General features: G+C 42.5%; 4 protein-coding genes across 5 annotated transcripts in view; 3 read left to right on the top strand and 1 right to left on the bottom strand.

Moving 5' to 3' along the window:
* Positions 1–1,284: 1,284 nt before the first annotated feature.
* nipa1 (NIPA magnesium transporter 1) lies at positions 1,285–4,612 on the top strand. The gene is made up of 5 exons (XM_010744011.3): positions 1,285–1,551; positions 1,679–1,726; positions 1,848–1,938; positions 2,881–3,041; positions 3,148–4,612. Exons 1-5 carry the CDS (start codon positions 1,419–1,421, stop codon positions 3,645–3,647), a joined length of 933 nt encoding a protein of 310 aa, XP_010742313.3. The 5' UTR covers positions 1,285–1,418; the 3' UTR covers positions 3,648–4,612.
* Positions 4,613–5,989: 1,377 nt separating this feature from the next.
* nipa2 (NIPA magnesium transporter 2) lies at positions 5,990–9,371 on the top strand. Of its 2 annotated transcripts, none has more exons than XM_010744013.3 (6): positions 5,990–6,262; positions 6,788–7,030; positions 7,381–7,437; positions 7,688–7,778; positions 7,910–8,070; positions 8,163–9,371. In XM_010744013.3, the coding sequence occupies exons 2-6, from the start codon at positions 6,892–6,894 to the stop codon at positions 8,819–8,821; spliced, it is 1,107 nt and encodes a 368-aa protein (XP_010742315.1). In that variant the 5' UTR covers positions 5,990–6,262; positions 6,788–6,891; the 3' UTR covers positions 8,822–9,371. The 2 variants fall into 2 exon arrangements, with proteins under 2 accessions (XP_010742315.1, XP_010742314.2); XM_010744012.3 differs by lacking the exon at positions 5,990–6,262 and adding an exon at positions 6,290–6,707.
* The window catches only part of cyfip1 (cytoplasmic FMR1 interacting protein 1), a 31,824-nt gene continuing 13,442 nt past the window's right edge, over positions 9,293–27,674 (bottom strand). The window contains exons 12-31 of the mRNA XM_010744014.3: positions 27,189–27,311; positions 26,978–27,103; positions 26,723–26,889; positions 24,844–24,991; positions 23,692–23,845; positions 23,446–23,602; positions 21,511–21,607; positions 21,112–21,188; positions 20,681–20,789; positions 20,464–20,583; positions 20,150–20,349; positions 19,050–19,137; positions 13,158–13,301; positions 12,870–12,960; positions 11,254–11,384; positions 11,075–11,147; positions 10,725–10,819; positions 10,375–10,613; positions 10,132–10,279; positions 9,293–10,018 (exon numbers count right to left, since the gene is read on the bottom strand). Coding sequence (XP_010742316.1) covers positions 9,854–10,018; positions 10,132–10,279; positions 10,375–10,613; positions 10,725–10,819; positions 11,075–11,147; positions 11,254–11,384; positions 12,870–12,960; positions 13,158–13,301; positions 19,050–19,137; positions 20,150–20,349; positions 20,464–20,583; positions 20,681–20,789; positions 21,112–21,188; positions 21,511–21,607; positions 23,446–23,602; positions 23,692–23,845; positions 24,844–24,991; positions 26,723–26,889; positions 26,978–27,103; positions 27,189–27,311 — 2,652 coding nt within the window. The 3' untranslated portion in view covers positions 9,293–9,853. The remainder of the gene's footprint in view (positions 10,019–10,131; positions 10,280–10,374; positions 10,614–10,724; positions 10,820–11,074; positions 11,148–11,253; positions 11,385–12,869; positions 12,961–13,157; positions 13,302–19,049; positions 19,138–20,149; positions 20,350–20,463; positions 20,584–20,680; positions 20,790–21,111; positions 21,189–21,510; positions 21,608–23,445; positions 23,603–23,691; positions 23,846–24,843; positions 24,992–26,722; positions 26,890–26,977; positions 27,104–27,188; positions 27,312–27,674) is intronic.
* On the top strand, positions 13,310–18,678 carry fndc9 (fibronectin type III domain containing 9). The gene is made up of 2 exons (XM_019252940.2): positions 13,310–14,874; positions 16,424–18,678. Exon 2 carries the CDS (start codon positions 16,477–16,479, stop codon positions 17,116–17,118), a length of 642 nt encoding a protein of 213 aa, XP_019108485.2. The 5' UTR covers positions 13,310–14,874; positions 16,424–16,476; the 3' UTR covers positions 17,119–18,678.

Here is a 27,674-nt window from a genome sequence, read left to right as displayed (position 1 = left end):
TTTCAGCCGCAGTTAAGTATAACAACACAAAATCTATCTATCTATCTATCTATCTATCTATCTATCTATCTATCTATCTATCTATCTATCTATCTATCTATCTATCTATCTATATAAATATAGTGCAGGTATAAAAATGAGCATGTTGTTGGACATATAGCTGCATCTCAAGTTTTAGGTTTATTTGTCACAGGCAGGTTAACAATACAAGTTCAAGTTCAAGTTCAAGTCAACTTTATTATCAATGCTGCTATATGTACAGGACATACAGAGAATTGAAATTGCGTTTCTCTCTTATCCCGGTGCAAACAATAATAAACATGAAATATAAAATATAAGTAAAAGATGTAAAAAAAATAAATAATAAAAAATATGGCAAATATGGCGGTATGAACAGAATGAACAATATAAAGTCAAACAGTAACAGTATGGCAATATAGCACAGTATAAACAGAATTATCAGTATAAATATAAATATGGCAATATGGCACAGTATACAATAAAATGTGTTGGACAAGAGTAAGAGTACTGTAGAAAATAAGCTAGAATATGAGAAGTATGTATAAGTGTTCTATACACTGTACAAGTATCACTGTATAATGATATGAACACACTATATAAATAAATAGGCTGTACTGCAATCTACTAAAATGCTGATAGTGCAAGTAAAGGGACATGTACACAGGGATATAGCAGTGGTTGATTTAAGACAAGTAAAAAGTGATTACAGAATAAAGTGAGTCGTGTTTTGCAGTAATTTGAGAATGTCAGCAGCAGCAGTCATGGTGCAAGTTATGTTTTAATGTCCATACCCAAAAATCAACTGTCACAGAAGGGCATCATCTTTACTTTTTACTGTGGAGTCACAGGAGCTTCTGACTGAATCTGCTCTGCTGTTTTATCAGGTGGTCATGTAGGGGATGTGAACTATTGTCCAGCACAGAGGCAAATGTTTAAGCATGTGTTGTCTTGCTCAAAGACACTCCATGGTGAGAAATATGAGAGTGAGAGTTCATTTTAGAGTAGATTCTAGTCAATTAGTTTTGCACAAGAGGATATTTTTGTGTCCTTGGGTAGGAGGAAGACAAGCAAGTCCCTCTCCTTTCACCTTTCGAGTTTGTACTTTCCAAACCTGACCACAGCACAAAAAAACATAGTAACTACAGCAGCTTTGATGTAGTCCCTTAAAAACACAACATGAGCACACATAATGTCACTGCATTATGGAGATAATGGACGGGTCATGCCATCCACCACTTTGGAGTTAAAAACATGTCATTTGGTGAAGCGCAGTGATGCTGGGATGGTCCATCCGGGTACTTACGCACACGCGTAATGTGTCACTTCCTAATTCAAAGTAGCGTTGGACTGTGGACTTTAAGTCATTCAAGTTAAAACCTGGGCAAATTTAAACAGTTATGGCTTCTGACTCCGAGCCAGGCGGCGTTTCGTTGCCTGTAGCTGGGATAGTAATAGCAGTAGTGTCGAGTTTCATCAATGGGTCTACATTTGTGCTGCAAAAAAAGGGAATATTACGCTCCCGCGACAGAGGTACACACAAACAGCAGATAAGTAGACGGACATGCGGTCTTCTTTATGAATGTGTAGACCATATAAATGCAGCATTTAGTTAGACAAAGGCTGATAAAGACTAAACTCTGTCCTATGTTTGTTGCAGGAGGCTCGTACCTCACGGATGTGGTGTGGTGGACCGGCACTTTGTCCAGTGAGTATGGCGCCATCTATCGGCTCTGTTCAATTAACAATTAACACATTGAGTTATTCTCCATCAGTGTTTAATGTTTTTTTATACTGCCTATATCTATGTTTATGAATCTCATCATTAGTGGTCGTCGGTCAAGTTGGGAATTTCCTGGCGTACAATGTGGCCCCTGCTGTGATAGTGACACCTCTAGGGGCCCTGGGAGTTTTATTTGGGTAAGTCTGAAAGATAATAAACAAAAACACAGGTGTTACCAGTGATACTGACGAGCTAACTGAACCTTAATTAACATCACTGGTAACACCTGTGTTTACCTACCTTAGGTCTATTGTCTTCTTGTTTGTTTTTTCTCAAGCTTTTAGATTGACATATGTTGAGTTATAAATCTCTTGTGTGATTCACATCTTATACTGCACCTTTATTTACTTACTTAGTTATTTACTTACTTACTTACTTACTTACTTACTTACTTACTTATTTATTTAGGATCTTATGTGTTGTATGCTGTCTTTAATAGTGTTTGTTTTGCGTTGTATTGTACCTGTTTTACGTGTTCTTAGTTTGTGCAGCTGCCTCTCTTGGGCCGGACTCAGTGGGACCTTTTTTTCTGGTTAAAAATAAAAAATAAATATAGTTTGGAGACCATACAGTAAATACAGCCACATAATGGAGCTACACTCCATTTTGACATGAAATAGCGTGTTACCGATTATTTATATCAGGGTGCTGCTGTTGTGCACGTTGCCTCACTGTAAACTCGTCTGCAATAAATGTTGTAATATGTTGTAATGCTGTTACTTAGTTTGTGGGTGCAGTGTTTGGCACTGTGGCCTCACAGTAATCTCAGCTGGGACCCTTTTTGTGTGGAGTTTGCATGTTCAGCTTTCAAGGATTTCTCTCCTCGGCTACTCCGGCTTCCTCCCACGGTCCAAAGACATGCACCGTAACAGGTTAAATCGTGACTCCAAATTGCCTGTAGGTGTCAGTGTGAATGCGACTGGTTCACCTGTGATTAACTGACAACTTGTCAGTATTGGTTATTGTAAATTGGTGGATAGATGAACTGCATTCATTATATTGTGCAGGAGTGCAGAGTCGAGATTTAAAACTATTACACTCTACACTTACTGTTTGTGTCTTTGTTTCTTTTGATGCAGGGCTGTGCTGGCCTCTTGGATCTTGAAGGAGCATTTAAATATCCTGGGAAAGCTTGGCTGCATATTATGCTGCTGTGGCTCAGTCGTGCTTATCATTCATGCCCCTAAAGCAGAGGCAGTAACATCCAGACTGGAGCTCGAGGAGAGGCTATCGGACCCAGGTGACAAAGTCAAGATTGATTTCTAATTTATCAATAAATGCATCCTCCAGAATCTCTAAAGATGAGGTTGTCCGGCAGCTGTTGACTCTCATTTCTCACCCTGCAGTGTTTGTACTTTACGCCCTCCTGGTGGTCCTGCTGCTGGTCATACTGATCGTGTGGATCGCTCCAGCTCACGGCAAATCAAACATCATGGTGTACGTCGCCATATGCTCCCTCTTGGGAAGCTTCACCGTTCCAAGCAGCAAAGGGCTTGGCCTGGTTGCACAAGACGTCTTTGGAGGAGGAGGAGGACCCTCGAGCAGCGGAGCTCTGGCCCTCTTCCTGGGTTTGCTGGGGACGCTCGCCGTCAGCATCCTGATACAGTTCTTCTTCATCAACAAGGCGTTGGAGTGTTTCAGCTCCAACGCGTTTGAAGCCATATACTATGTGACGTTCACGTCCACAGTTATTCTCGCTTCTGCTCTTCTCTTCAAGGAGTGGACTGCGTTAACTTTAACAGACGGCCTCGCCATGCTTTGTGGTCTGGCGACAGTGTGCGTCGGGGTCGTTTTACTCCGCATTTCCCATGAGGCTTTGATTACTTGGAAGAAGAAGACTGATTGAGTTCATGTGTACATAACTTTTGTGCCAGTCTATACTTGATTTGTCCTGTATGAATTACTTTCACTTACTTGAAACAGCTTCTTATGGAGCAGTTCTTACTTACTGTGTAATGGTAACCATTCCTTTTATAATACACAAGAATGCGACTCTGATCATCATGAGAGCATCTGTCATGTGCAAACACAGCCTGAGGGACGGATAATTTGTCAACAGGTTTTCACTGACAAACAGGCTCACAAAACACTGTTAATTAGTTAAACAAGTGACGGAAAATCATTCTGTTTACTTTCCTGTATAGTGTTGCCCTCGAGGCTTGAATAGGCCTCCCCATGCTCGACTCTATCAGTGTGGAATCATCTACACTTTGACTTATTCAGTGTGCCTCTCAATTATTCAGTGTAATTTCAGAAGCAGTCTCTTTAGTGCGGGAGTTATATAGAAGATAAGTGTCAACAGTGACTGAATGTTCGTGTCTAATGGAGGGATTCATAAAGCCGATAACACCAAATATAAACGTTTGTTCTGTTGCCACTTTGTCATGGCGTGCAGTGGCTATACAGGTTATACATGTGCAATTTAAAACGTCATTTTGATTGATTATTTATTTACATTCTTAAAATGTTTACACTAATACACCTTTTTCACAGCAGCCACGCTGACCTGAAATAGTTGAGCAAACCAATGATACTAATCAGGTCAAACAGAGTCAGGGTGCTGCTGTGGTGCACGTTGGTTCACTTTCACCTTAATTAGTATCATTGGTAACGACTATTTCTTGTCAGAACAGCTGCAGTGAAAAAGTTTTGTTTTTATTACTGTATGTGTCGCTTTGAGCCGGCTTTGTCAACCACGTGTGGTATTGAAGGGTCCATACGAAATACACTGTGCAAGTCTTTGATAATTTGATTTGGTTGGCTTGTTTTAAAGTGTTAAACTAAATAAAACTACTTATATATTACATAAAATATTTTGGTTTTGTCTTTTCTTACACCATTACTGCTTGGATATCTTTAAAAAACCTAATAAGTAAGTGTATCTAGTAATTTCATTTTTAGTTTTCAGGTTTATTTGTCATGTGTAAATTAACATGTGGTCAACAATACAATGAAATGTGTTGGACAGGAGGAACCGGTCAGCTCAGCATTAAGAACAATAATTGTGTAACACCCCTACACATATATCAATCCATCTGTCCAAATAGATATCTACATGTTATATAAAGTATACTACAATATAGAAGATATTGATAGTAAGAGTAAAGTGACAGAGTATACACAGGGATATTGCACAGAGTGGTTGATTTCATTGATTGATTTCATTTCAAACATGTACAAACAAACTTAATTATCAAGTTCACTTAAACACAAAATAAATCTTACATGCTCAAAAAGGACAAGGAAGAAGAATACACTTATTTATTCCTACCCTTTCTATTCTACTTATTAGATTATTATTATATTATAATTTATCTCCTGTGCGTCTCCTGTATATACATATACACAAATGCATGTTTATAAATCATTATCCTAATTCTGTGTCCAACAAGTATATAACATTGTGTCTGTAAACCAAAACTAAACTTAAGAATCACTTTAATTCACCAGGTTTGTGTACACACTCTGGTTACACTTTGCTCTCTCAGTACAAACCTTAAACCTATATAGACACAGGTACAGTTAAAAAACAAAACTTGACAGGTAAACATAGAAATAAACATAAACAAGAACAAAAACTATGTATATATAAATATCATCACTGTCCTTTCTTATTCTGATACTTCAGGAAAATATTCTTGAACTGAATAATATTTATCCAGAGAACTGCATATATTATTTATTTATTTATTTATGTATTTATTTAAAAGGGACAGTGCATATTAATAAACATTTACATGTAAATATGCAGGTTGATGTTAAAAAAGAGGAAAAGAAGGACAGAAAAAAAAACTCAGACGAGAGGAAAAAAAAAAGAAAAAAAAAGGCTTACAACAAAGACACATTACTACAAACAGGGACATTGCACATTATATTTGTATTGTAATTAAAATACACATTTTTTAGCTTTCCCCTCAAATTATAAAATTTAAAAACACCCTCCTGTTACAAAACATATTTTATTAGCTGGATTAAAATTTTATTTTTGCTTAATACAAGATCCACCAACTTCAAGATATTGACAAGTTTAGAAAACAGTTTACAACATACTATAGTTATATTAATAATAAACTTACCCCCATATTTTTGTGGGTTTTTGAGTAAATTAGGTTTTCAAATCACACCACCATGTTTGTGATGTATAACTCAAAGCGTGTTTTTTTTATATATATAAATAAATATTATTATATGTGTGAGCGGCGTGTGACGTGTCGGCTCCGGTGTCCCGGTGTCTCTGTGGTTCTGGACTTCAGCCTGCGGAGGGCACAGCGGCTCAGTCAGCGGTCACATCTCCGGCGAGAGAGGCAGAAGAAGAGGCTCGCAGTGCGGCAGTGAGTCGTCAAGCGTGTGGAGGAAGAAAGGAGCAGAGAGTGTGAGATGGTTATCCACGGATCCGGGAAGATAAACGTCTGTCTTCGTTTGTCCTGAGGCGGAGGAACCGGCACCTTCATCCGGACTCAGGTATTTAACTCGTGCTAACGGGTTAGCCGCGGAGCTAACGCGAGCTAACGCGGCTAACAATGGGGGTAGCTGGTCAAACAGCCGGTTTAAGCCCTGAAATGTGGATGTTTTAGCTCCAGCACGCTGCTGTCTAACCCGAGGGTGGCGTGTAAAAGGTGTAGTTATTCTCTATAACCTTCATAACTCGTGGACGAGCTGCACCTAGCAGCAGGTTAAGCTCAGCCGGGCTACACTTCCTGAATTCCTGTGTCTTGTTTTAAGGTTGACACAGACGCCCTCCTCTCTCTCTCTCTGTGTCTCTCTGTGTACAAACAAACCTGTTCAACACTCACCTCTTCCCTGTGTGAGTGTGTTTGACACCAGACAGTGAAGCTGCATGAGCTCATGGCTTCACCTTTTATATCAGATTATGGCTCACCTGTGTGTAATCTCACCTGTGGAGATGGTATGTGCTTTGTCTTACTCAACTTTTTTTCAGCATCTCATGTTTGTTGTTTTATCCTTTTTTTTGTGTGTTTCTCTCAGGTGTCTGGGCCGGCCACAACTGCACAACTTTTGGTCAGCATCTTCGTTGTTTGGTCGTAAATGTGACAGACGACGACGCCAACGCCAACGCATCCAGCCTCGCTATGGGTCAGGACAGGGGGAAGTATGATTTCTACATCGGTTTGGGGTTGGCCATCAGCTCCAGCATCTTCATCGGAGGCAGCTTCATCCTCAAGAAGAAGGGGCTGCTGCGGCTGGCGAGGAAGGGGTCGATGCGAGCAGGTAAATTGTTCACCTTTTGTTTTGTTTGTCAGCTGAGTCGAGGCACTCCCTTGTTGGAATTGTGCAACGGCGAGAGCCGGCGAAGAAGTCAAACCAGTGGGAGCGGGTGGTGAACACACCTTGTTACGTGTTCCCGACCTTTCATGCTCGCTCAGTTTGGGGTGTGTGTGTGTGTGTAATCATTAAACTTGTCACTAGTTCACTCGCCCTTCAGCTCAAATCCAGATGCAGCTGCCCGTGCTCGTGGTCATTTGCACGCAGTCGGACTTTTACTTGCATTCAAATGTTATTTAAATGTGCAGAATCACACGCGTGTTTTTGAAACATATTTGTTTTTCTTTCCTCCTCAGGCCAGGGTGGTCATGCATATCTAAAAGAGTGGCTATGGTGGGCTGGTTTATTATCAAGTAAGTGATTGCACAACGTGGCGATTGGCAGGTTAGAACATGTTTTACGCGACTATCTCAGTGTTTTATAGGTTCAACTCCTTCTGGAAATTGCCTAACATGCATACATGGGATCTGTGTACTCAGTGTTGCAGCACGCACAAACCTCAGTAGACAGTATTTAATAGTTTACGCCGCCTGCCTTCATTACAACACAGTCATCCTCGTCGTATTTGGTAGCTAACTTGATGCCTCTTAATCCTTTCTCCAGTGGGAGCTGGTGAGGCAGCCAACTTCGCAGCATACGCCTTCGCCCCCGCGACTCTGGTCACCCCACTGGGCGCCCTCAGTGTTCTCGTCAGGTAGGAATGACGCACCGCACGGCTCGGACACTTAAACCTCGCCCAAGTGGACTTTATCCTTGTACTTGTAAACAGATCTGTGGAATGGAGAGAGTCACTGTGTGTCTGACGTAAATGTCATTGTATTGCAGCGCAGTGCTGTCGTCGTACTTCCTGACGGAGCGGTTAAACCTGCATGGGAAGCTTGGCTGCCTGCTCAGCATCCTAGGCTCCACCACCATGGTAATTCACGCTCCGCAGGAGGAGGAGATCAGCAGCCTCGAGCACATGACCAAGAAGCTGGTGGATCCAGGTACAGACATGTTTCTTTGTCATGTTTGCTTGATTTTAGGCTACAGCTTTGTCGACTCTAACACCCCCTTACTCTTTTTTTTCCCCCCGTAGGGTTTTTTGTCTTTGCCACTCTCGTCATCATCGTGGCCCTCATCTTCATTTTTGTCGTGGGTCCCCGCCACGGTCAGACCAACATCCTCGTCTACATCACCATCTGCTCGGTAATCGGCGCGCTGTCGGTGTCTTGCGTCAAAGGACTGGGCATCGCCATCAAGGAAGCGATCGCTGGTAAAAACGTTGTGAGGAACCCGCTGGCGTGGATCTTGCTTTTGGGTCTTGTGGCCTGTGTGAGCACACAGATCAACTACTTGAACAAGGCTCTGGACATATTCAACACCTCCCTGGTGACTCCCATCTATTACGTGTTCTTCACCACATCCGTGCTCACCTGCTCCGCCATCCTCTTCAAGGAGTGGGGTCACATGGGCACGGACGACGTGATCGGCACCCTCAGTGGCTTCCTCACCATCATCGTGGGCATCTTCTTGCTCCACGCCTTCAAAGACGTCAGTGTTAGCTTGGCCACTCTCGCCGTGTCCATGAGGAAGGAGGAGCGAGCCTTCCCCGCGGCCAACGGCATGGGGTCCCACAGCACCTACGAACTGCTACATAACGAGTCCACCGAGGACATTGAGGACAGAGAAATGGGGTTGCCTTTTGATAGCGTGTCTAGAAGAAATGGGGCGATGACTTCTTCTTTGGATCATTAAAGGCCTCCCTTACTGACTCACCAACCATGGCGTTGTTATGGTATATTTAAAATAAACAATAAGACAATCAGCTGTATGGGGAAAGTGACTCGGACAGACCAAGTGGATTGTATTTAATGTTTTAATTTGCCTTACTTTACTCAGAATATGACCCGGTCGTATTCGGTTACAGTTAGAACTTAATTTCATTCCTCTGTAGCGCTGTAAATATGAGTTTTTTTTAAAGAAGTTTTGTTATATGTACATGCATATTCATGCACTGACTTCCTTTCTATAAATCAAAAAGTTTTAATATATATTCTATATGAGGTCTCGCTGACTATGAATACATTTAAGACAGTCACTACAATGATTCAAGTTTGTTTTTTTCTTTTCGTGAAACTTGAAAGTAAAAACAGTTTTTGTTGGGGAAGTCGTTCTGAACTTTTTTTTTGTAGCGTTCACATGAAAAGCTCTCGAGATGAACCAACAGATTTGTTACATATTTATTGAATTAAAATGATTAAAACATTTGAAACACAAGGCACAGTGAATAAATGCTTAACACGAGTATGAGCTTTGTTACTTTTTCCAAATTTTCCTTTAAAATGTTTTAGCATGCATGTTCGACAAATAGAAAATACAAATTTACTTCCGCTCCCCCCCCTCCCGGCTTAAAATAAACTGCTGTTCACCCTTTTTTAATATTCCACCACTGCAAACCCCTTAAATACTCATCTGATAAAACTAATTTCCCTTCCCTGATCTATATCTTTCTGCAAGTATAAAACAAAGAATAGTTCATCCAAAAAAGGGGAAATATCTATTCATTTCTGATAAGGCACAAGTGAATACAAAAAATAATTCTGACAAAAAAAAAATGTGGCCCAACTTTCCTGACATTTAATGGTCCTTTTTCTTGCTACTGAAGACCTAAAGTAAATGATGAGGAATATTTGTGGATAGTCTGGTAATGCTGACAGTGTTTGGAACTTCAAGCTGGTCCACGGTATCAATGACGACGACGGTGGCGGTGGCGGCGGCGGCAGCACCTCAGCTGCTGGCGAGCGACTGGTGTATCGGCGGCTGGAAGCATCGGACGTGTTCGACCGGCATGTTCTCTCCGTCTCCAGACTTCAGGTACTTGTTCAGGATGCCGAAGATCTCGTTGTTGAGGACTTGGAATTTGCGGATTCTGTCGACCATTTTCTTCAGTGGCTAAAAGGGAAACAGACGATATGAGGACGGGTGAAGAAACTTCCTTCGAGTCTTGATGAATCGTAGATGACGGTATTAATGTGTTGGCGTTAATCCTTGTCTCTCTGACTCACCACGCTCTTGATGACCTCATCCTTGCCGTCGTGCTTCTGCACCTTGAGAAGATGGTAGCTGAAGTCGAGGATGTCAAAGCGTCTGTGCTGTCCCAGGAGGGCGATGATCATGCAGCCGGCCCAGTGGAGGCCGTCTCCGAAGCACTGCCTGGAAAACAGGAAATGGAGAGAGCAGGGTGATGATACGTGACTACAGAAGCAGCATTTGGTTGAGCACGTGTTGAGATGATGTGGCGTACTCACTCCACTGTGAACTCGTGGGCTCCCACCGGGATGCAGTACACGAACTGCATGGCGCTCCAGAGACGGTGGAACTCCACGCACTCGTCCACGTGCATCACGCCGTTGCTGGGCAGCGGTCCGCGCCAGATGGGGTCGTCCAGGAAGCCTCGCACGCGCGTGAGGATGACCTCGAACATGGACAGGCCGCAGCACAGCCTCTCTTTGGTCAGGAGGTCGCCCTCACGAGCAATGGCAATTTGCTTGAAAGAGAAATGAAGGATATGAGCGCTGTGATGTTCAACAGATCATCGGGTCAACATCTTCCACTTATAACATGATAGAACTTTGAATAACGAGCGCATTGAAGGTACCTGAGGGGTCCCGAGGCGCTCTATCAGTGGCACCATATGCAGCGCGGTGTATTTGGCTTCCAGGCGCTTCATCTTGGCATCAAGGCGTTCCCCCTCTGCACACAGAGGAAAAACTCTTATATTTTATATTCTGCTGACACCCACTTTGCATCATGATCAGCTGGTTTTCTTCCGCTCACTTTCTTTTTTTTGCATTTGTTACAAAACCATTTCTTCCACTCCAAACACTATGAATGTGCTGCAGGCAACACTATCCCCATATTTAAAAGATCATGTTTCCCTTCTCTGTATGGACAGACCGTGTGTTTTCTGAACTAGTTGAGTAACATGTGTGCTCTTATGTGTTTTACCTTTGACGTGGACTCGTGGCAGAATGTTTTGAAAAGGTGCGGCGTGCAGCAAGTCACAAACTTCTTCCTGTGACTGGAAGAAATATACCCAGCAAAGAGTCAAAACACTGACGTGTGCACATGAAACAGATGAAAATATATATTTTTTTATTAATATTTATTCCAACTGAGATCTGTACCAGACTCTGCTCGCTCAGCAGACAGAACAGCATGGCGTTGCCCACTTCCCTCAGGTTCTGGAAACACACCGTCTTGAGCTCGGCGTATTCGACAATGTCCTTCAGTTGGTGGTGAAAGAATTCCAAGATACCTGAAAAAATACACAGCTTAAATACCCAGTTTGTCACCTTACTTCACATCTGTCAGGCAGTAAAGTAATCATCACAGCACCAGGTATACAATATTCAGTAAGAAGCGCATGCTGCCCACCATTTCCAGGTAATTTTCTTTAACTACACAGGTCTCTAAAATTAGCTCGACTCTTTCTTTTCAAACACCTTCATGCAAAAACTAAAAAAAGAGAAAAGTGTTCTGACAAGAGTTCATTTCAATAACAATGTGACTCTTTCCTCTCGCATCTGAAAGCTTCAATTAACACTTTAAAATAGCTCTTTGTTGGTAGCTGTGCAACTTCTTGTAACTCAGGTGCAACCTCCTGAATGTGACCTGTTCTTTTTCAGTGTGGCTAGGCGGCAAGTTTGGACACACCTTCTCATTAAATACGTTCTAACACTGAAGACATGAAGAAACCGCAGAAATCACCAATTAATGGCACCTCAGATTACAGCCCACATAAATGCTTCACAGAGTTCAAGTAGCAGACACGATCTCATCATCAAGTGTTCAGAGGAGACTGTGTGAATCAGTCCTTCATGGTCGATTTGCTGCAAAGAGATCACGACTGAAGGAGACCAACAAGAAGTAGAAGAGAACTCTTTGAACCAAGAAACACGAGGAATTAGACTGGGAAACTGCACTTTGGTCTGATAAATGAAATCTGAGATTTTTGGTTCAAACTGCTACGAAGGGAAAGAAGGCGAATGGATGGTATCTACATGTGTGGTTCCCATCCTGAAGCATGGAGGAGGAGGTGTGATGATGTGGGAGTGCTTTACTGGTGACACTGTTTGGGATTCTTTCAAAAAGTAAAGGCCAGCTTGGCGACCACAGCATTCTGATGGTGAGATCCTGGGAGGGGTCGGACCGCAGAGTGAAAGAAAAGCAGCCAACAAGTGCTCACATATATAAGAACAACTTCAAAACTGTTGGGAAATCTTTCCAGGTGACAACTCCATGAAGCTGACTGAGATAATATTAGTAAAAAAGGTGGTTACTTTTAAGAATCTAAAAATTTACTTTAAATAAAGAAATGAGAAGGTGTGTCCAAACTACAAACAAACAAAAGTGTGATTGTGTGATAAGAAAACTGATGTGAACAAAGTCAAGGCCGAAGTGTTTTTACTTTCATCATTGTACTGCCATGTTACGAGCCCGGTTCTTGAGTGGAAGTAGCATAACAATGTTATGTAACATTGTTCTTTGTTTCCTAGCAATATATATCGAAGTAGAGGTGAGGGAAACAAAGAGCTCTTTAAACTAAGAAAATAATATATAACCAAAAGAGAACTGCCACTTTACAAATGTGGAAAGGGATCGTTTGTGTTTGAGATTAAAATGAATGTTTGGCAGTTTCTCCAAAGGAAATTTAATAAAGTTCAAGTATGTGTGCAGTAATGAGGTTTGTGTGTTAATGCAGGCTTTAATGAGTTTTACTCAATCACACATCATCTGTTACCTGGGGAACCGTATTCGTGGCGAGGAAGTCGACAGATCTTGGGCATCACCTCCATCAGGGTCTTCACATACTGCATTATGGTGCCCTGAAGCTGTACAGGAGAAGCAGAGCGTTAAGCAGCAGCAGTTCAAATATTCAGGTATGAGGAAATAATGAGGAACAGGCAAACAAACAAACTTCTTTACAGTTCATTGAGCATACAATGACGTCAACTCCCGTTCTAACTGACAAAGAAAGAAACCTGTTTTACATGCCACACACTTTTACCGCTTAATATGTCCAACTCACCAGGCTTTTGACGACCTTCAGCAGCTCTTCCATCACCACAGCGATGCCCTGGTAGCCCAGAAGTCTGCACATGACCTTGATGTGCGGGGGACCGACAAAGTTCCTGTAGGCGCCAAATATGCTGCTGTACGCCAGGTTCAAGGCCTACGTTCAGAGGAAAGACAGTTTAACTCAGAGCGAGCCACACAGTTTTCAGATTCTATGTTTTCATTTGAGTATAATCACCTGAAAATAAGAAGAGTTGAGTTTTTGATACCCTAAAATTAGCTTTTTATATCTACAGATACAGCAGGTCCTCTTCCACGGAGTCTGCATTTTGCATTTTGCATTTTGAGGCCACTGTAGTTTCTCCTAAGGGTGTTGCAATCAGCAACTACACAACTAGATGTCACTAAATCTGACAGACTGGTCCTTTAAACATTTTCTGTTTTATTGTGAAGTATGTTAGTTGTTAAATAAAGTCCCCAAATGGGACAGTCAATGCAAGGGCAATCCATTCAATAGTTGTTGAGACATTTCACTAAAATCAACATATCCAAATGGTGGCGCTGGTAGAAGAGTTAGCTCCACTAAAGTCACTCGGGTTCATCCTCTGGGTACCACAAATGTCTGAATGGTTCGATCAGGTACATGATGAGATATTTCACTCAATAAATGATTTTGACTTGCTGGGGGTTCCATTAAAAAAGCACAAGATCACCAAAGTCATTAGGGGTCATCCTCTGAGGACTGTGAATGTCTGTACCAAAATTTTATGGCAATTCATCCATGAAATTTAGTAGCTTTTCAGATATTTTAGTCCGGATTAGTGGAAGACTGGTGGAAGGATATTTCCATCCCTATAGTCACACATGATAACTCCCAATAAAAAAATAGGTTCATCACCTTTAATTTGATGGAAACCTGTCTCATAGATTTTTATGCATTTTATGTGCAAAGTTCAGATTTCAGCCTCAGGGGGGCGCTAAAGGAAAGCTCATGAGGTGTTAAAGATGCAGAGGATAGATTTCACAGCAATCTGCCTGTTAGATTGTAATATGTTTTGTGAACAAGTGAAAATTTTGCTTGAACGGATCGCGTTTGTGTTGGGATCAAGAGTAACATGATGAATTATCCTCTGGGGGCCACGAATATTCACAGTAAATTTCATGACAATCTGGTCGGCAGTTGTAGAGAGACAAAGCTTGGACAGATTGACTGAACAACATTTCAGCTCCCCGCCATATGCTGCCACTAGATTTTGAAGATAGCATGGGCCAACGTGCTGGTGAAGGGGAAATTAATGATTGATATCAGCATTATTTTCTGTCGATGAACTAGCAGGAGATAAAAAAAAAAAAGGGGACAGAAAACTATATGAGAGCACATTTATAACCATTAGAATAAGTATCTGTATTAATTGGATGTTGAGCTGCTTCTACACTCTTTTCTAAACATCCAGTAAAATTCAGCTCCCTCTCTCTCTCCCTGTCAGCAGAGAGTTGAAGCTGCTGCTGCTCGCTCTAATCCAGCAGCACTCCCACTACTGTGGCAGCATCAAAGACGAGAACACAACAATCTCCGGTCCACTCTTGAGGTTGAAAACCTACCCGGTTGTCAGAGCTCTAGATGTAACAGTGGGGATGCTAAAAAGACTGAATAACAGGACCTCGGGATAGTCCAACACCTCAGGCAAGACAGATTGGTATGTCGAACACGTGCTCGCAGGGCTTTTCTGGTGAGTCTTCCCTTTTTTTTCATGAATGGATTTGAACAAATGATTTTGTTTTTATAATACAGACAACTGTATTTTGTTGCTTGCTATGGGTTACAGCAGATGTGAAAGGATACATTTACTGAATTTTATGAGTGGAAAAATCTCCAGAGACTTGTTCTATAAAAGCCAGAGCTCGTCGGCTTGAATTTTAAATGAAAAAATTCTTCAGAGACGATGTGTCTGAAAATATTACTGCCTTTTTTTTTAATTGTTGTTTTTTTAAAATGATGGCTTATTTCGAAATCTGGAGTACTGAACAAAAATAACAGAACTAGACCAACATATACTTTGAATGTGGCTTATTCCGAGTGAGCACCACACCCTCTCCACATTCATTCAAAGACAAAGCGAACACTTGCAGTGAATTATTTCAGACTAAATCTAAAATAATTCAACACTTAAGATGAAATTTGAGCTTTTTTGGAGAATTGTGCTCAATTTTAACTTCCGGAAAGCTTCTACTGCCACCACCTGACATCTGTTTCAGGTCAAACCAGTGCTATTATTTTGCATCTATGAGCAGAAAAGTTGTAATAAATATTACAAATAAAGCTCAAATCAAAAATCTAAAGCCACCGAGCATTCTGAGTTTGTCAGACCAAACAAGAAAATGTTATTAACCACCCAGCTAAATTTGAATGATTGAAGTTTAGGTGTCAGAATCTCTAAAAATAAGTATTCTCAGTCTGTCCGCTGAATATGCTGAAGCCACGCCCACTCCTAACGCTATTTTTGAAGTGACTGAAACGTGTCAGATGAGTTCAGTAGATTACGCGACTAACTTTGAAACACTGAGCGAGATGAATTCACCTCTATCTCTCTAGCTCAGGGTGGCCTCAACGTGTCATCGAGCCACCCTTTAAGGACCGCCCACAAAATCCTGAGACTGAAAACTGGTGAAGAACTGTTTTAACCTCTGACTCCAGAGTCCTCCAGTCTTTTCAACTATTTTCCAACATAGTTAATGTGTTTTGAAAGAAATCTCAGAATTGCCTTCACACAGACTTTAAAAAGATACACAGGATAAATAATCATAACAATCTGCCTGTTAGATTTTCTCCCCATCATGCGTCACTGTGGACATTTTTGACCATTTGGGCAAATTTTTCCTCTCTCGACAAATTTTGGAATTTAAATTGAAATGTTTCTAATAGATCTGTAGAACACCGTGAGAAAAACGCACTGCCCTCTTAAATCCACCGGGCAGTGTGTTTGAACTGCTGTCAGATCGTCACCTGTCCTGACGGATGAGGCTCTTCACAAATCATTTTGCATTATATGATTTGCCGAACATCTGTGCATACGCTCGCCTCCCTCCCACCACTGCACTTTGTTCCAGATAATCCTCTCTACACAATGCTTATTATCCTCTGATATTGTCCCTTGACTCTTTATGCTTTTTGTGACGTGGGTGTGGGATGAGTATGCGTCCATGACATTTCACACTGTCGATGACGGATGTGATTTCTTCTCCCATTGTCTTACTCGGTCTTTGTTTTCTCTTTTCCAGCTTGTTTTTCTACTGTGAGACTGTAAAAACTGAGGAGTCACAACTGTTGCATCATGGGGATTGTGGTCTACAACATCTCCACCACCTCAGCCAGAGTGAGCTGGCCGTCGACGCCCGGCTGCCTCGACACTTTCTACAGCGTCATGTACGACCCAAACTGGAACAGCCTCCTGATGGGCTACAAACGCAAGAGTTTCATGCACGAGGAGCGAATCCCCGTCAGTCAGACCAACACACACCTGGCTAACCTGCTCCCCCAGACTGCCTACTTCCTGTGTGTGACGTGCCAGGCAGCCAATCCGGTGCGGGACCAGTGCCAGGTGTTCAGCACTCTGAGCGACAACAGCGAAGGTCACGACAGAGCCGGCTGGGAGCTCGCCATGGGCGTCTGGCTGACCTGCTGCATCTTGCTCCTGGTCATCGCTGGCATCCTGTTGTGGGGTTGTCTCCACACCATCTGCTCCATCCCCAGTCAGGCCGCGGACGGCTGCCATGTGGCGGCGAACAACTCCGCCTGCCAAGACATGCCTGGATCCGGACGCCTCTACAGTCCCAGAAGCAGCAGCGAGGACAGCTCCAAACATGCCGCCGTCATACAACGCCCCCTCCTCCCGACGCAGACCACCGGCCACGTAATTACCCAGGACCACGAGCTGAGGACGCTCGCTAAGCTGTCTGGCACAGAGCCATCATGAATCAACAGGATCGAGGTCATCACAGCATCGTTCTGCCTGGACTGAACTGTCACCAAGTATTATCCACTGATGAAATCCTATAGAGTCTCAGAGGTGTCAAAAATGAATCATTTCTAACATAACCTGCCCTCAATTCACTAATTTGTGCTCCTGGTTGAGTAATTCATGCTCTGTCTGTGTCTGTCTCGGGTGGATAACATCAGCTAATTCATCCAGACTCCTGATCTGGCTGCTAAATTGGCGATGCAAGGCAGAGGCCAACTAGCTGACTAACCAAAGCTAAACTGGGGTTAGCCAGTTGGCTGTGGCTTCATCTTGTTGACTGATGAGATAAGGAATAATAGGATGACGCTCGCTCCCCCCTGTGATTTTGCTTAAGGCAATAATTGAATTTCATAGAGCACATTATTAAAAATCTGTGCGGTTCAGTTGGTAAAGTGAGTCTGTACCGCATTACAATATCATATTTTATGCATTATGATTATTAATTATCCTGGGCCAGGTCAGGGTGTAATTATCTGTCATCCTGGGATTTTCAACACATCAGACAGAGAAGCTGAAATACAGAAATTCAAAGTTTATCCAGTAAAATCTTCTGGATGAGGCCACAAACTCCTCCACAGTCAGACTGAAACTGAGACTATCCAGGTGGATTCAGGGACTAAACTCTGATACTCTACCTGTTGTGTTCTGGCTTTGTTTATTTCATGTATCCAGCTTTTAAATCTAAAGTCTGGCTCGCTATTTACGCTGCAAAATAGTGACACGACGAAGTCTAGTTTGGTTTGTGTTTAATGGTTTGAGAGAGAGAAAGCGAGCAGTGGTTGAGCGAGACAGACAGTGAATGAGAGTGAGCGAGCGCCGCATCGATAAAGCTGGTTAATACGGACACACCTACAGATTATACCCTCAGTTTGAAACATTACTAATATTTACAGCTACTGCAACCGAGACAGTGAGAGCTCCGCTTGCATCCATCACTTTGTGCATAAAACCAGAGCTTAACAGTGACGCAGCAAGACAGTCTGTGCCGCGCAGCCTACAGCTGTTTTTTCTTCTCTTCGGCATGTCAGTGAGCAGACCGTCTGCATGACTTTAACCATTTACTGACAGCAATTAACTTGTGTGTTGTGTTTTGATATTTCCGGGTGCCCTTTGGCTCTGCTACAGTCTTTCTGCAACCTCCACCTGCTGGTTAACATGCCTGCATAACCAGGTTACACTCTCAGAATAGTGTCGTCTAATTGTTGTTAACGTGTGCTTTGATATTAAACCGTGTGGAAGAGCTGTCTGGTTCAAACGTCTCCAACAGGACTGGACATGCAGCATCGTGTAACTGCTTTTGATTTATGACAGTCGGATATCGGATTTCACGCATATCAGGCTTCAACATCATCTTCATCTCACCGTCAGCGACACAGCGAGAGATAGAGCTTCACTGCGCCGAAAACAATATCTAACTGAGAGCAAAGATTATTAAATCGGGAGCACATACTCATTTTTTCCCTCCTTGACAGCTCCTAGGCCTGTAAAATCCTATTTTAATTGAAGACAAATAAAGATCATTTAAAAAATGAAATTTTACTGCACTTCTCAAATGTTTTTAACGTTAAATGTTTTGCAAAAGCAACACGTGCGATTATAATTTAACCTGCTATCCTGTCATTTGTTCCATCGAGTGTGTTCTTGTAATATTATTTAGATAATAATTATATTATATAATAATTAATTATTTTTTTGCACACAAACATCTTAACAAATGTAGATGATGCTTTCCACTTGTAATCTAGATATATATTATGACATGTAGTGAATGTTTGGCGTCAACATGTGGACTAAAGAGGAGCCTGTCCTCCACTGATGAAATACAACAAAAATAAATTGAAAGGAAGATGCTTCCTGATGTGGCTGAGAAAGAAACGTGTGCTGACCTTTGATCCGTACAAGTACTGGGGCTGAGCGTTGGGCGGCTTGTCCCTCTGGAACTCCTGAGAGAAGGGCAGGACGGTGCGCACGAACCTGGACACAAACATCAGCAGGGTGTCATGCACATGATAAAGGGTTGGCAGCATTGGGCGAGTACAACCTCTAACTTTTTAACCACACGTTTTTAACGTTAACGCTTTGATAGTCATGTATATTTGAACTGGCTGGCTTTCCACACACACACACACATAGAGTTGTATGGGTTGCCTCCATTTAGTCCTGCTGCAGTATTGCGTTGCATTAACAGCTTGATCACCAGAGATAGAAGTTAAAAAAAAAAAAAAAAACTGAATCCAAACTTTGAACACGATACATCTGTGGGGTTTATCCAAGCAGGCAAACAACACGCGTTTGTTTGCAGACTCTGTGGACGCAGTTACTGCTTCTTTCAAAACAGCCACCCGCTGAGATCGCCTCCTTTTCATCCGCAAATTCTCAGGTTTCCCCCCCGCTGGCTGCGATCCCGTACAGTAGATAAAGCAGTCGGCTTGAGCGGCATACGCTGAGTATAATGAGGAGCTTTATTAGTTTGCTTTTCTACTGTGGTCTTCCCCCGTAACACTGGAACCTTGTCGCAGGGTTGTAGACCTTTAATAACATCAGGACAGAGGAGGTCCAACCTGTAGCTGCTCAGTTTGTTAGCTGGGCTGCGAGTGTTTCTCTACCAAGACCAAAAGGCACAAGATTAGGTAATAAACAAAGTAGATACAACCCACTGATCTGGGGCTGTTTTGGCCCAGAGGAAGTTACCCACTTGGTAATCCAGTCATTACCGTATTTGGTGTCTATTTTTAATTCTGAAATGTTTATTTAACCCTGAGCAAGTGATTTGTATGCTGACACTGTCACTGTGTGCCACCAGCATATTTTGTAATTAGTGATTAATTTAACCACCAAACAACCTTTAAACATAATGGCAGGAGTTCATGTTGTAGAAAATATTTGGCTTGATAGCTAAGAGTTGGTTTGCCGCCAGTACACTCCAGAGAAGACAGGAGTTGTGATTATGGACAGCTACAGTTAACCGTGACCCAAACTAACGTACCTGTTGGTGGAGCCGTTGTAGCAGTAGTTGGGCAAGAAGTCATAATTGAGCTCCCAGAAGACGTGCAGTGTTATCCGGCCGTAGGGAGCCGACACGTTGTGGTTGGCCTCACGGAACATGGCGTCCAAGCTGTCCAGAGTCAAGAACTTGCTGAGGAGCTTGTGCGTCATGCGGTTGATGTCCAGAAGACCTTCCAGTTCCTTTAACCCAAGTTATACACATTAAAACAACCGCACGCAGTAGAAAATAAAAGCAGCAAACACAAAAAGTACTGAGACTCGTCAAAAAAAAGAGAGGATGTTATCTGAATGTACCATGATTGAGGTGAGGTCCTCGCTCTCGAACCGATTGATGGCCAGCTCTAGAGACTTGTAGAGGGCAGCTGAAACCCTCTGAGTGATGAGCCTGTTCAGATCGATGGAGCGGCCTAGGAGCTGAAATTCACAACAAGTTAAGTGAGGCACGACATAATAGGAATGTAATGACGGTGCCGGTGCAGAGCTGTCGATGCGTGATTGATGCCGTATCTACCTGGACGTGCCGTTGCTTCAGAAGTGTTTCGTAGCGGTTGGAGGCCGGCCAGGGAATGTTGGCCCCTTGATTCTTGCAGTCAGCTCTCAAACGTTTATCGAGCAAAAGACTGAAGGATTCGAATAAACAGAGAAAGAGTCAGGTTACTATAAATGTGAGATTGTCTATATCAACCTTCTGAAAAGTCTGATCTACCACCACATCCCTACTGCTGTGAATAGTTTGAACTATTTCAGCGGCTACTTTTAGCCTTTTAACCTTTCAGTAAATATATTAGTTCTTAATATATTTCTTTAATCTAATCTTATTTGATTTTCAAATTAGCTGAACTACCCCACAAACTTTACATGTAACCCATGGCAACTGCTGCAGTACTCCCTGTACCTGCATCTGAGCAAAGGTAAATCCACCACGATATATTTTCCACCCACCTTCCTGCCAGAATCTTGTAGTAGGCGAATATCTGGTCGGCCAGCTTGTATACAAACTGATCAAAGCACAGGTTCACCTGAAATGACATTAAAAAGATGTTCAGGTAAACATTTATGTTTCAATCTGTGACGACCATCTTCACAGGGATGAAAGTATACACTGCAAATGTTCTTGTAAAAGAAAATACAGCATTTTGATTAATTTAGTACAATGTTTGTTGGTTTTAGGAGGAAATAGGGTGAATTAAACATAATGATTGGAAACTAATAATGGCAGATATAATAGACAGGTGACTGAGGACAAATATGGAAAATAGATGCAGAGAATACAAGCGCACAATTCTTATTGAAATATTGATTCCGTATTGATTCTGGTGCATACACCAAATATTTTATTACCTCTGCCTCTATTTCGTCATAGAGGAACTGCTTCTTGAATTTGGTCAGGGCGTAGTGAGCGCTGTCGTTGTACAAATCCAACGGGTACAGCACATACCTGAAGAGAGAGCAAACAGTTAAAAGAGTTTATTGTCATTGTCCAAAGGCAACGAAATTATGTGTGGAGCACAACACAGAGCAGTAGTTACATTTACCAACAGAAAAAGTGCCAGTGCCCCCTCCAGTTCCCCTTAAAGTGCAAAGTGACAGGATAAAGTGACATTTGTGCTTGCCCCCCCTCCCAGATCCCATGCATAAACAGACAGGCTCCCCATCCCCATACTGAAAATATGTATAAGTAAGTAAGTAAGTAAGTAAGTAAGTAAGTAAGTAAGTAAGTAGCCCCAAGATACCATAATATGAATAATGTTCAATCTCAAAGCCGCCATACTGGTTCATGTACCGCTAAAAATGTGGGTGGACACAAGTTAAACAACTTTTACATCCGTCAAACCGGATGAACTCATTTCAGACGCAAGTTCAGGAAAAGGTGTAGAGTATTTTAGGGGTTAAAGTATCAGGACGCGTCGTCCATCCTTCATACTGTCAGTGCAAAACACTCACACTCACGTCACCCGTTCAACTCGTATTTTCAATATGGTTGAAAAGCAGAATTTTTTCTTTTAGCAGTTGAGGAATTACAGCACTTATGACTCATGCCGGTTGATGTACTTAATGGATTATGTAAAATCTGCCTCATATCGACATAATCCTGCAGCAAAGATTAAAAAAAAAAAAACAGACATGAAAACATTTACCGTTAATCCCAATTTTTTTTTTTTAGGATTTTTACCCAGGGTGCCTTTTGAAAACAGAAGATAAGAAAAAAAAAAAAACACTGAATGCCTCGAGCCAGTCACACCACTAATAATCTCACAGTGTCAGAACCAAATTTAATGCTTTAATGTGACAAGAGAAAGACACGGTGTGGCCTCTCTGTACTTCCAACCATCAAACTACACTATGAAGAGCTCCGTAAAGAAACAATCAGTGGTTCCATTTCTGGACATTTTTAAACCCATAGTTGCAGCTTCTCAATATCCAGAAGTGTCTTAATCTCGTGCATCTAGCTTCCCACTGCTTCGCGGATGACTCGCATGCCGATTTAGACCTTCGTGCAGAGCTAAAGAAAACCTCCCGGAATGACAAACAACTCAAATATCTGGTCATTAACAAAAAGTCAGTTTGTAGAAGAAGGAGTGGAAATATCTAACACAGCCCGCGCAGTGAAAGCAGCACTGCTCCATCTGTGTCCGCACTGGATGCCTTCAGGCACAGCCTTGGGTGAAGGTCATCCACATTTCGGGGAGTGGTAATCATAAAAATGCACAATATACACACTATTAGGTAAGTGAAATGCGAGCCGTATTGATTAAAATAGAAGTGTATCTGTTTATTTAAGAGATGGATTTCACTGACGGGATAAAGGATGGACAACATATCCGATAAATAACCGATAGATTTCTGAAGAGCCGTTGTGAAACCCAAAATATGTGGCACTGGCCACCGCCAGGTTGCCCTCCCTCTTTCACCTCCTGGATTATTTAAAGGATGTGGATCATCGCTGTGGACCTGAGCAGGCCAAATGAAGCCTGGTCGCTCAAACAAACCATCTGTAACAGCACCCACCTGTCAATCAAAGCGTATACGCTCTTTAATATAATCTGAACAGGTGAGTTCTATAAAAACTGTTTTTTGTACCAGGCTGTAAACATGTTTATTTCTGCTGTGAAGTTGGACATTTGAACATGGGGACTTATGGAGACTGACTCACTTCTGGAGCCAGCCTCAAGTGGACGTTTGAGGAACTGCAGTTTTTGGCACTTCTGCACTGGCTTCACTTCACAGCCACGGAGGTTGAGATAAACAACTAAAAAAAAAAGCATGCTATCTTACTCCATCATGGACGCCTCCTTTGTCTCCAGGATGTGGTCGGTGAGGATCCACGGCATGGACATCTCGATGGGGAACTGGATCCTGCGGCCCATCGTGAGCTCCAGGAAGAACTCTCTGAACCAGAGCTGGGAAAGGTCACAGCACTGCTGCAAGGTCTCTGCATGGAGGAAGCAGAAACAGTTTTTTTTATGACAGGAAACATTCAAACGTCTCTAACCTAAAGCTTTTTTTTGTTGTTGTTCTTACCACTGAAGTTCAGCAGATGGGTGTAGAAGAAGGACTCGCGGTGAAACTTCTCAATGTCCAGGATGGTTGGGCCTTCCAGACTGCTGCGCAGAGTCTTCTTCGAGCCGCTTTTGTCAGCGATGAGAGACTCCAGCATCGTCCTCACCATGTAGAGCTGCAAGGACAGACAAGCAGTCAAAGTAGATGATTAATTTAAAGAAACAGCAGCACCACACGCCCTTCCAGTATTTGAATCTTTATCTTTGTATTTTTTTTGACACCATCTCCATCTGTTTGATTTGCTATTTTCACTTCATAATACATCGGATGACCCATTCGAAAGAAGCCACAGCTCTCTCGAGCTGAAAGTACAAACCAGCAGTAGTGTCTGTTACCATGGGGAACGTCTGTTACCAAGGGGCAAACGAAGCTAACCAGGCCACAGAGGGAGAAGAGACGTGGCTGAATTAACTTGCAGGTAACTCTGGACGGATTTCAAGAAGTGAATTTCCTCGCTGTGCGATCAATAAAGTCTTATCTTGTCTCGCGTCACAGAGTAGTGTCTCATTAAAAAAGACGGGGGATGTGAATCAGTCGGGAGCCGTCTCCTTTTGATTATCGCTCGAGTTCAGCTCAGCTGGCGACATTTTCTTAGAGATCATTTTAACTAGAGATGATTCCTGGTAGATAAACACAGAAGGTGATTTGTTTAGCTGAGCTTTAGAGCCCCCAACCTGGAAAACAGATTAGTTTTTCAGAGCTGAGCTCTAAGCTGATAAATCTCTGTGGTTTACGCAACATGAGAGAAGCTCCCACGAAAAGACAGCGTGTGTAATACATACACATGATTACGCAAATTATTACAATTACAACAGTGATGTGTGTAAGAGAAGTTAAGCTTATTAACAGCTAGACAATGTAGAATACAGATCAGTCTGCTTTCTGAAGCCTCGGATCTTCTGAGCTCATATTATCTCCGCATCCAGGAGGGATTCAACTTTGACATGACACAAAGCACTGCCGGGGCTGCGTGAGCTTCATAAGCCTGATTAACGTTGACTCGCAGCAGCTTGGGTCACGCTGTGCAAGACCTCGGAGGTGTGGGATAGAAGGATAACGAGGTGAAAGGCGCGGATGAAAATGGGTTTGTGAGCAGGGCCGTGGAGGACAGACCTGTGTGCTCGAGGGTCCCACCGCACGCCGGGGAACTTTGATATCGAAGCCACCCTTGGGATCCTTTTCTCCGCGGAGGGCGGGGTCGTTGTGCGGCTCCCGGCCCGTCTCCCAGTCGCACACCGTCTTCCGGATGGCCTGCAGGACGCTGCGGTGAGAGATGACAGTCGAATGAGTTTTCAGTCACACACACACACTGCGATCCATGCATACAGAGTCGTGAATGTGATGAAGTACACAGAAAATATTGTTGCTCGAAGGGCTGTAGCAGCTCAGAAGGGTTCAATTTATTAAACACTGCAGAGCAGCTGCAGTTTACTGGAGCATTCAGGGACATCTGCAGAAAAATGTGACTCACCATCACATCAGAAATCTCAGATCTGGTTTGTGTGACTATGAGAAGAGCATCGATACATAAAAGGGATACTTCACAGCAGAAACAAGCCGTAAGCTCAGAGTTACCACACTCCTCTCGGGTTGATATAGTGAACGGTGGCGTGCTTGCAAATTATTAACAATCATTTGTCCACTTGACAAATGGAAGAAGTCCAACATTCACGCTCCATTTTCCACTTACAGGAAACGTCTGCTGCCTCTTCAGCTGCTGAAAGCTCGACTGTGTTCACCAGCGAGTTGATCGTTTCAGCAGAGAGGTTTGTTTGTGACAAGAGTGAAAATATGACTAAGACAATCAAAGCCACTGGCCTTAACAATATGAATCAGCATATGTGAAGATGTGTAATGATTAAATTCTTATAACTTTTAAATAAATGCAGACACAAGGTTAAAAACAGACAGAGGGCTGTTCAGGGTGTTTCAAGGACACGTGAAAGCTGAAGGCAAGTTGAACAAGATAAGGGCGGCGGGTGAGCACATGCTAAGACAGCAGTTTTGATGTTTGCTAAGCAGTTTTAGAAAACTGATTTAGAGTCATGTGATCTCGAAGAGAACGGAAAATGGAAAGTTTTAACAAAGTCGCTATGGGCGATTATGAAAGACGATGTTTCGAGCATAAGTCGGACTCGAGTTTTGTTTTATTGTGAAGAGAATAAAACTCGACTGCGCTCGACTCTGAAGCTCTCCGGTGCCTTTTTTTGAAGACAAGACTGAATTTTTGAACAAATGTTGCAGAATCAGGTCTCAGTCTCGAGATTGAGACTTCTGACACACAAGTTTCACAGTTTGTTTTATTTTTGTATCTGTTCTGCTGGATTCTAATCACTGATGTCTATTTCTGCTGCATGTTTGCATGAAAGGTGCTATATAAATAAATAAAAGTTTCTGTATTTGGCATTTATTTGTATTTATTTTATTTCTCCATCTTTATTTATTTTGCTGGTCTTCACTTGTTTCTGGATTATCTATTTTGAGTGCAATCTGCGAAGATTTACAAAAGAGGAATAACAAACAGATTTGACTTTAATGTTCAGGATATGATTGAAATGTATGGACCTTATTATTTCTTAATGAAAAACTGAATTTCCAAAGCTGTGAGAGAGAACCAAAACAGTAAAGCTGCTGATCAGAAAATAAATAAAAAACGACCTGAAAGCTCCGCAGAGTTGAGAGAAACACATCTTTCATATTACACGTAGTTATTTGATCCATTCTTTTTATAAAATATTGAGTGTAACGACCTTAGACAAAGCCCAGAGCCTTTGAAAGAGAGAGAAGAAGATGTGCTTATATAATCACATCCTTCACTGATGACTGATGAAAAGTGGAGACACTTTTTGAAACATAAAAACTTGTAAAACTACTTGTGTTGCGTAATAAGTCTCAGGTATCCACTTGTAAGCTCAACATGTCTGAAATACATAATTATTAGAACTACTGCAAAATCCTCTCAGGTCTGAGTCATCTGTGGTGCGATTCGAACCTCTGGATGACGTTCTTCTTCTTCTTGATGGCCTGGCGCAGGGGGTCGCGCAGAGTGACCTGAGCGAAGTCCTGCAGGGCCGAGTAGATGGTGTGACGGATGGCGTGATTGAACACGCTCTCCATGCGTCCCATCAGCACCTGCAGTCCCTTAATCATGGCCATCACCTGCCAGGAAAGGTGCATCATTTAAAATCAGTAACAAGACGACGAGGAGATCATAAAAAAAAACGAGTGCGATGACGTCATGGCTGACCTCCACAAGAGCGAACTTCTCCTCGCTTGTGTAGTTGTATCTGGTGGCTCTCTCGTACTCCTCGGCGTTGTCGGGGCACTCCTTGTTGGAGTACTTGTCAGTCGGGTGAACCAGTTTCCAGGAGTACTGTGGAGATCCAAACCCATTAAATCCACTCCCAGTACAATATTTAACTTCATGACCATCAATCTGTGTCTGTGTGCTTCCTCACCACTTCCATGACGTGAGCGCTCCACTGAGAGAGCAGCTGCATGCCCTGCAGGGCCAAGTCGAACAGCTTCCTGTACTCAGCATCCGTCTTTTGGGCCTCCTGACGCCCGGATCCCGTCACCACCTACACCGACACAAATTAAAGCACTTTAACACACAGCGAACATTTAAAACGCTGACTTCAGGCAGGATCAGGCACTGCAGGGTTGTGTGGCGATGTGTTACAAGCTGCTGTCTATTTGTGTTTTTATTTCGCTGATTAACCGACTTTATCGATTCCGATGCCCGCTCACTCTCATTCACTGTCTATGTCTCTCAACCACTGCTCTCTCTCTCTCAAACCATCGGACACAAACCAAATAAAATTTCTTTGTGTCACTATTTTGCAGCGTAAATTGTGAGTCACACTCAGATTTAGAAGCTGGGTACATGAAATAAACACAACAGGTATCAGTTTAGTCTAAGAATCCACCTCGATAGTCTCAGA

This window comes from Larimichthys crocea, chromosome XVII (assembly GCF_000972845.2).
Source record: "Larimichthys crocea isolate SSNF chromosome XVII, L_crocea_2.0, whole genome shotgun sequence".
Classification (NCBI taxonomy): domain Eukaryota; kingdom Metazoa; phylum Chordata; class Actinopteri; family Sciaenidae; genus Larimichthys; species Larimichthys crocea.
This window is presented reverse-complemented; position numbering and strand designations above follow the sequence as displayed.